Source organism: Osmerus mordax, chromosome 7 (genome assembly GCF_038355195.1).
Source record: "Osmerus mordax isolate fOsmMor3 chromosome 7, fOsmMor3.pri, whole genome shotgun sequence".
NCBI classification, from domain to species: domain Eukaryota; kingdom Metazoa; phylum Chordata; class Actinopteri; order Osmeriformes; family Osmeridae; genus Osmerus; species Osmerus mordax.
Window position 1 is genome coordinate 5,365,465 of NC_090056.1, and position 9,357 is coordinate 5,374,821.

The 9,357-nt window shown below is 42.4% G+C and overlaps 1 protein-coding gene across 1 annotated transcript; it reads left to right on the top strand.

The window, feature by feature from the left end:
• Positions 1-399: 399 nt before the first annotated feature.
• Positions 400-8,549, top strand: LOC136946551 (deoxynucleoside triphosphate triphosphohydrolase SAMHD1-like). Its single transcript, XM_067240928.1, is given in 15 exon segments — positions 400-419; positions 421-572; positions 1,147-1,213; positions 1,895-1,967; positions 3,621-3,781; positions 3,884-3,999; positions 5,419-5,489; positions 6,043-6,195; positions 6,303-6,403; positions 6,508-6,616; positions 6,711-6,802; positions 7,234-7,349; positions 7,536-7,675; positions 8,002-8,094; positions 8,442-8,549. Coding segments are annotated over 15 exon segments (1,533 nt in total). The 3' UTR covers positions 8,511-8,549.
• Positions 8,550-9,357: the final 808 nt, after the last annotated feature.

A 9,357-nucleotide genomic window follows, 5' to 3' on the forward strand; every position in this document is an offset into this window, starting at 1 on the left:
ATTATTATTATTATGGGAAGGCCATAGCACTTGACCTGCAGAATAACGCCACGATAAGTAAAAACTAAAACATTTAAATTAAAAAGTGTAATTCACAGACAAAAACTACTTTAGTGACCTGAGACCTTTATATAATATTGCATATTTACAAGAACCATACCAGGCATGGACCAGAATGAACTGTCTTGTGCTACTACAGCCCGCCCATCCAGGCTACCCATAGGCCTACGTCAGAACCTAGGCTATAAATGCCGGCTTGACGTCGGCATTTTTTTTTTTGAAATTCACTGCAAGCAGTACAGTACGATCAAACTATTTGGCGCGAAATCTAGAAGTCATCTTCAACATTGCTATCAGATTACTCTAATCATAGATAATCGGGTTGAGTAGACAATCAAAATGGATAGTCGAAAACGTCCGAGAGGATTTGCCGGTGGCTAATCATTTCAAAACACCAGAGAAACGAGTCTCGGTCGTTAGGCGAAACAGGGACTTCATGCAGTGGGATGTTGAAGACACTTGCCGATACATGTGTCAGGAAGGACTCGGGTCATTGGAAGAGAGGTTCAGAGGTTGGTTTCTGATTCTACCTAGCCAGCATATCTATTAGCTTACACGCTTTTTACATGTGTAGGTGGCTAGCTAGCACATACAGCCTAGCCTAGCGGTGTCTGCCTCTACCAACTATTTGGTCATGCTATACAATTTGAGTGTTGTAGAAGGAACATCATTTTGCCCTCTTTCTTTTTTGGACTCTATATACCATACTAATGGTTGTCATCCCAACTAAGTGCTAGCAGGGTTAACCTCGCTAAAAGTGTCTCGTGTACGTCCATGACATTTAATACTTTGTAGCCTGCTTACGACTTAGCGTTATATTATGAAGTCTGGAAAGGCAGAAAAAGCTGCCTTTCAGTTTTCACCTGGCAAATCTAAAACGAGTGTGACTATCTAATTTAAATGGGCAGGAGGGAGACCCCTATTTCAATATGTAATTCAAAACCCCTTTCATAACTTCCTCTAAACTGTTCTACGCTCATTTGATCACTTAAACGACTGCCTGGAAGGTGAAACACAACTCTGGTCCAATCTCTTTTCTTAAAAAAAGTGGTATCCTTACATTTTCTTCTTCGTTTGTTTCCATAGAGGAGAAGATCACAGGAGTAGGGCTACGCTACATTACTGAAACACAGCTGGAGAAGATGGGGATAGAGTAAGTGTGTGTTTTTGTTTGGCTCAATTAAACATGCAATTCCTGTCATTAGCACTTTCACTAGGCCTAATTTATATCACCACAGCAGCAATACAAATTCAACAGAAAAGAAACGCCAAACTGTTTATGCTAAATACTTCCTCTGGATGTATGCATTTGATTAATTAAGATAACTTGCATAACTGAAAATAAATGCCCTTTTACAACTACAGTACAAATCTGAGGATTGTAGAGGTTAGTTTTGGGACACCCATATCAAGTCGCAAACCTCAATACTTCAGTGATCTATGCAGTTTGTGCTCCTGCACAGCCTAACATGTTTCAATAATTGGATGATCAAATCTCAGAGAGCCCTGAATCATGTTGTGTGTGTGCGTGTGTGTGTGCGTGCGTGCGTGCGCACCACTGTTTCCCAGGGGGGTTGTGGTTGGTAAGCCACTTTAATGGATGGCAAGGCAGTGGTATGCCACAAGTGTTCAGTCTATAAGAAAAACAGCTGTACATGTACTGTCAAAGCCAAAGTCTTTTGAATTGTTGGATTGCAGTGCACTTGCTGGACAGTCAGACCGGGTTCTCACACAAACAAAATAGTCTTTATCTGTATGTCAAGGATGTTTAAGCTTAGTTTCACTGTGTTTAGGTCTACTTCTCATATCTCTTGTGGGGCATTGCCTCCCTTAGACCCCTTGGCACCAGACTGCAGGTCCTGCACAGCCTGCGGAAGCTCTGGCAGATAGTAGCCGAGACTATCAAGGTAACACCACACACTTTCATTCTGCTTCCTCTTTCAAGGCCGGAGGGAGGGAGGGAGGGAGGGAGGGAGGGAGGGAGGGAGGGAGGGGAGGGGAGGGGAGGGGAGGGAGGGAGGGGCAGTGTACCTGTACCAGTTGGTGGTAGGAACAATAGAAAGGGTGTTTTTGAGGGTGAATCACCAAGGTCAAAGATGCACACAAACAGGGAAGACGCTCATCATGATGTGTGTGTTGTTTCTCTGTTGTCTCTGTCTATTGTTTAGTCGTGCCCTGGAGCTGTTGATGTGTCAAGCTAAAATTATAGGCATGACGACTAACAAAAATTTTCCAGCTCACTGCACCTTTATAGGTGCAGGACTACTGAAGCACTGTAAATATGATGATGGACTGTGCTTCAACCGTTATTGGCCAAACAACCAAAACTAATTCCCCTATGGTTTAAAGGAAGATGGGAAACTGAACAGTGTATTAGTATGAACCAAATGATAATAGCAGTGGACGTACAGTTATTTGACTGGGTTAAATCAGAGCAAGAATGGTCAAAGTAAGGTTAAATAAAATAACCATAATAATAAGAGGGATTCCGGTGGCTGAGCAGTTAGGGAATCAGGCTAGTAATATGAAGGTTGCCAGTTCGATTCCAGGCCGTGTCAAATGACGTTGTGTCCTTGGGCAAGGCACTTCACCCTACTTGCCTCGGGGGAAATGTCCCTGTACTGTAAGTCGCTCTGGATAAGAGCGTCTGCTAAATGACTAAATGTAAATGTAAATAACATTGCAAATTAATGAAATCAATTACAAGGCAAACATGTAACAAAATGAAGGTTAACTCTTACCTACACTACCATGATTATTGTAAACCAGAGATAGAAAGCAAGATGTGAGGAAGGAGTACAAGGACAAGCCAGAGCTGAGGAGAAGCCCTCAGGAGATCAAGAATCCACGGAACAATGCTTTGCAATTCCTTTTATACACAAGAACAACCAATCAGACCAAATCTTGACCCTTACTTATCAACATATGACTAGCAATGCTACAGTAAGTTACACAATGGGGTGTGAGAGCCATCAAGTTGAGACCCTGTCAAGCAACTCCAGATTTTATCATATGAGAGGTGGGTGCAGGTTGACACCCAGCCTTACACCATGTACTCGCCACTGGGCAAAGACAATAGCGTAGATTCAAGCCCCTAAAAAGACCTAATTCGTGCTCTTCCGAGTAATAGTGGGTATTTAGTATGATATATCCTCTTAATACATGTTCATAAAATTAGACCACAAAAAGCCATCTTTCCAGTTAAGCAACCAGGTGAGCTGGAGGAGTGTTCACTGCTGGCAGCTGATTTTAGTCATCTCACATGCTGGGCGAAGCTGTAATAATTGCCCAGCCCTATCAGGTATTTCACCTCCTGTTACCTGTACCCGTGCTGATTTCTAACAGGTCCATCTCAAAGAGAGACGTCATGCACAGGCGTAATCCATTTGTCACTGATTCCGTTCGTTCAATACATTTATTATATGAACTAATGCAAAGCTAAAATCTTAGTTTTCTGGGATTTCAAAGTTGTTAGCTCAGATCAGGAATTTGATGAATTGCCCAACCTTAGTGGTTGTAGTAGTAGTGATTTCTTATTCCCGACCTGTTTCAACCTTCAGGTGTTCAATGATCCCATACATGGGCATGTGGAGATGCACCCTCTGCTGGTCCGCATCATTGACACACCCCAGTTCCAGAGACTTCGCTTCATCAAGCAGCTTGGGGGGACCTACTTTGTCTTTCCCGGGGCGACCCACAACCGCTTTGAGCACTCCATAGGGTAGGAAGGAGTTCATTTGTTTTGAAATGTGTATTTGATTTAGTTCAATGGTTGCTGTGTGCTTACTGTTAACTGGTTGTGTGTGTGTTTGTGTCGGTCTAGAGTGGGCCACCTGGCAGGGCGACTGGTCCAGGAGCTGAATGATCGACAGCCAGAACTTCTCATCTCTCGCAGAGACATCCTCTGTGTGCAGATCGCTGGCCTCTGCCACGACCTGGGTGAGGGAAACACACACTCAACCTTGTTCACCCTCTATGAACTGTAATGACAACACTCAAACCCCCCAAACAAGTTGGCTCTGGTTCCTTAACCGGTTCCGTTCAGGATTTTCGGAACCTTGGTGCTTAGTGAGCCCGCCCACTTTTCCACCCGTATTGAGCTGAACCATCGTAATCAAGGATGCGTCATCGATGGTGTGTGGAGCATTTGTTTTGCTTGGCATTTGTTTGGCATTTGTTTTTGCGTTTGAGTGAACCCAACTTCGGCCAACTCGTCGACTAGTTTGGCACGCAGCTCACCCTTGGTGCTTCCTGGCGGCTCCTGATCTTCAGGAGAGATGACCAACATGTCACCAAGCATTGGGGCTCATCAGCAGACCACTACAGGCTCTTTTTTTCCCCTCACTTGACTTCTCCAACGTTTTCTTCTCCATCCTCTTGTTCCTATATGACACACCCTCTGATGTGGTCACTGTTCGCACTTCAGGTCAAGGAAAGCCGGCGTTTTTGGGGGTATCGACTTGGATCCAACTTTTCGGGTTTAGAACAATGTGTTTTTGGTCAAAATGCTCAGAACAGTTCAGAATTGGGTGCGTCGAATGGAACGGAACCCTGTCCGTGGTAGGAAGGGCTGACTCCCACTTCCCCCACAAGCAGTGCTGTGGTGAGAGATGGACAGGATACATTTCTGCAAGTGCTCATTCAGAAAGTAAAAGCATAGGATTGAATGCTTATCTTGGTCCTGTACTCTGTATTTGAGGTCAAAAGAATATAATTACCATATGGTTCAAGTTCAGACTGTTTTGGATGAACTGTAAATTATAACATGTGCCCCATGTTAGGATTCCAAAGTTCTTGGACAGTTGGATTGTTTTCCATAATTGAGCTCACCGGTGATTGTTTTGCTGAACCTGTTGAAATGGGTTGAGTCTGGACTTATGCAAGAGTGCTTTTATAGCTTTTATTTGAGTTGTATGACTTTATGACTGAGTATTATGAATTTGTATCATCATGCTGTGTTTCCCATGTTGTTATATCACTTCATGTCACCATGGCAAAAACAAAGCCTTGAATCAGGACTAGACACAAGGTATACTATAAGCCTTAACAACACAATTGAATACACCTGCAGCCTAATATTGACATTCTCAACTCAACAAATAGCCTGGAATATGGGTAATATATATAAGAATGTGTGTAAAGGTGCTTGAATTGCCATGTGGTTCAGCTGATGCGAAGGGAATTACCTAAATTTAAGCTAATCGTCTGCAAATACCTTATTGTTTTTTGTCAAATCAAAAAAGACAGAATATAAAACAAACATAAAAAATAAAAACTCAATTGGGACTGAATTACGCCGCCCCCCCCTTTCTTTGTTTTGACATCCCAGCCTAACCTTTTTCTTTTATGCATATACAGGACATGGCCCATTCTCCCACATGTTCGACGGGATGTTCATCCCCAAAGTCCGTCCAGAAACCAAATGGAAGGTAAAGGGATTTTGTCCGTTAAGACTCTGAAAAGCAACATTCGGTGTGTTTTTTCCCCCCACAATACTTTCATTCAGAAAGCACACACAGACAAATACAAACAATTGAGGGCAAGCATTCCTCAACACCCATTATGACATGGTGTCCTGGCCTTTGTACAAACATGCTTTGTAAACTCCATAGCTTTCAGAGTCCACTGTTTCCAAGATAATATATACTGTGTATACAACATTTTATATTTTTCCTTCCATAATGTATATTCCCACCAAGTTAGACTGGGACAATGGCATAATGGTATAGTCTGCAAATATGTACAGGTGCAGAACAGCAGCAATAACTCTATTGGAAATATGGAGTCATTATTACAGCCCTTGGTGATAAGAGGTAGATAAACATGAGTTACGATCACATGTACGACATATGTGACTCACATTATTAAATAAATAAAGATTGTGTAGGGCACTTGAGAAAAGAATGATTGCCTTTTTATGTAAGTTTGAGGGTGGGGCAGTGTACCTGTACTTTTTTTTTTTATTGTTGTCGTTCTCTGCAGCATGAGATGGCTTCCCTGGCCATGTTCGACCACCTGGTGCACAAGAATGAACTGGCTGAAGTGATGGAGCAGCATGGTCTGGTTCTGCCTGAAGACCTGGACTTCATCAAGGAACAAATCGCTGGACCGACAGACAAAACCACAGGGGCATCGGTGAGATCCAATGAAAACATCCAAGGTTGACTTAAAAGCTGATTAAAAACTTGTTTTTATGCTCGTTGTTATGGAAGCTCCTTATGCATTTCGACTCCCATTCCCAGTGGCCTTACAAAGGTAGACAAGAAGAGAAATCCTTCCTTTATGAGATTGTAGCCAACAAGAGAAACGGCATCGATGTTGACAAATGGGACTACTTTGCCCGGTAAGTTCAACCACAAACAAAATAACTGTTCTTCAGCATAATTAACCATGCTGTAACACATTTTCCTCTCTTTCTCTTTCTGACACACACACACATACACACAGGGACTGCTACCACCTGGGCATTCAAAATAACTTTGACTACCACCGCTTTCTGAAGTTTGCCCGAGTGTGTGAGGTGGACGGGAAGAAGCACATCTGTACCAGAGATAAGGTGCTGTAGCCTGGCTAACCCTCAACCTTCAAACTGATTATGACAACCTATTTAAAGTTTGTTAACTGTACCCTTGATGTTTCTCCTTCAACAGGAAGTAGGTAACCTGTATGACATGTTCCACACCAGGAACTGCCTGCACAGACGGGCCTACCAGCACAAAGTGGGCAACATCATTGAGACTATGTGAGTACTGGATCTGTAAATGCCTACCAGGATAAACGGGAAGATGTGTGTAAAAAAACAAATAAAGCACATTTGAAAATAATATAATAATTTGCAAGGATAGATTCCCTGAGGTGGTACATGTCCCACATGCATGAAGACTTAAAAGGACGATCTTTCTCTTCTAGTAGTCAGCCTCCTTTTCTTTTGACTATGATGGAATGCACTGGCCTTTGAGCAACAGCTGTGTTACGATGTGTTCTCCTCCAAAGACCAGGACGACTCAGTCCAAATATTGTCTTCCTCCACAATCCCTTCAACCGTTTGTCCTGCCTAAGGAAAGGCTCTCCATAATACCATGAAACCAGCTTCGACTCAGTACCTGACGTCTTTCCAGAGTGCTCAAGAGACATTTGCTTGTGTTGAGGAGACAAGCGTGTGTGTTTGTTCAGGATCACGGAGGCCTTCATCAAAGCAGACCCACACATCCAGGTTAAAGGCTCGGGTGGACAGCTATTCACCATCTCCACAGCCATAGACGATATGGAGGCCTATTCTAAACTTACAGGTAGGCTCAGTGAGTTTTTTTCTCTCCAAATGTTTTAATCAAAGAAACCCACAGTTTAAGGAAAACTGCATGATTTGTTGCCCTTGGCGGAGTATTTTGATTAGGATGTCATATTCCCCTCCCCCTGTTTTATGCTGGCTTTCTTTTTTGCCCCCTCTTTCTTTCTTTCTCTCTCTCCTCATGTAGACCATGTGTTTGAGCAGATCCTCTACTCCTCCCCTCCTGAGCTGGCTGAGGCAAGAGAGATTCTCGAGAACATCACCTGCCGACGTCTCTACAAGTGTGTGGGCCAGACTCAGGCTGAGAAACACCTGGAGATCTCACAGGTGTGTGTGACTGTATAGCTGGTCGCACAGATGTTTAGAATCCCCGTTGAGCTGAAATACCTCATTTCAAATTAAACACACTGTCAAAAGTAAGAAAGTTACAAATATTTGTTTACATTTTTGTTTTCCAAATTTTTCAAGTAGGTAAGATTTTTTTTATATTTTTTTACACATTACATTTCTTTAGCCAGACAAACTTTACTTGTCATGATCCCATATCTACGACTGTAAAACTGGGAAGTCAAGAGGTGTAACCAATTATGTATATTATGAGACCATCCAGCAAAATATTTTGCCTACGAAAGTCACCCACTTCTGTCTGTCAGGAAGTCCTCCTGAAGTGGGCTGACCAGGTGGCAAGATCCAGGCCTCAGATGGACCCAGCTGCTGGTCTGCAACCAGAGGACTTTGTAGTTAATGTGAGTGTCCAGTCTTTGTGTGTCAAGTTTTTAAAGCAGACCAATCTATCAGCTTCACAGCAGTGTATTCAACACAGGTACCCAGTTTGCATTTGGATTGGTGGAAGTGATGTTCTTGGACGGCTGTCATGCTAGCTTATTACACAGCTTTTGTTGAATACTGAATTCTGATTGGTCCATTATGGCTTTCTCCGGTCTGTTATTTCTGAATTGCAGACCACCGCTATGAATGACAAATTGTTGCTATGGACACAGTTCTGATCATTTACTCTGAAGAACCATGTCCAATCAAATCAATCCACAGACAGAAGTCCATTCCAATATATAACGCCCTTCTTCTGTGTCAGGTCATCAACATGGACTATGGGATGAAGGAGAAGAACACACAAAAACATCTAGCTACAGTCTGTAGCTAGATGTTTTTGTAGTGTGTCTCGCGTAAGCTACAGCGTTGCAGTGAGCTACACTGGTTTGAAACCACAGGTAATGGTAATTTCACCAACAAATCGTTTTCTAATGTCAGAATAAATCCTACAACGAAAATGTATATGTGAGGAATGTTTATTTTAACGATTGAAAACAGATAACGCTACATCATAGACCACTGTAGTATGTGTTGCCCGGGAAACACAGGCTAATGTCATGATGCTAATACTTCAGTGAAATAGTAGACTACTGTTTCCGAAAGTAGATGTACTTCCTTAATAATAGCAGCTTATATTGTACATTACACATCACAATTGTGTGTCATATCACAAAGTAAAATGAGTAAATAGTTATCACCCTGGCCTCTTTTCTTGTGGCGTTTCTGCAGCTGCCTTGCAGTAAAGCTATAGTTAGCCTAGCTATCCCCCAAGTTAACAGATGTGAAACGAATGTTCTGGCAAAGGTAGTCACGCGTGTTTTCGTGACGTTAGTGACGTAAGTAGCGTCATTGACTGTGGCTAGCAAATTAGCCACCGTTAGCTTCACTTTTCGCCACAAACACTTAATTTCCACTTAAACCATGCAACGGAACGTAAATTCCAATAGAAGCAACTCAATCGCTACCAAGACGAAACTTTTGACACCTACGTTGTCTATGTAGGCCAAATATTGACTGAGTTTTAGGGGGGCAAAAAGAATAAAAATAATAATAATATATATGTGAGAGAACAAAGGTTGTGCCCTTGCCGAAGGCAAAGCACACCCAATAATAATAGCTTAATAATAACATAATCGTAACCATAATCATAGTAAAATGGCTTAACAATAATAATAATT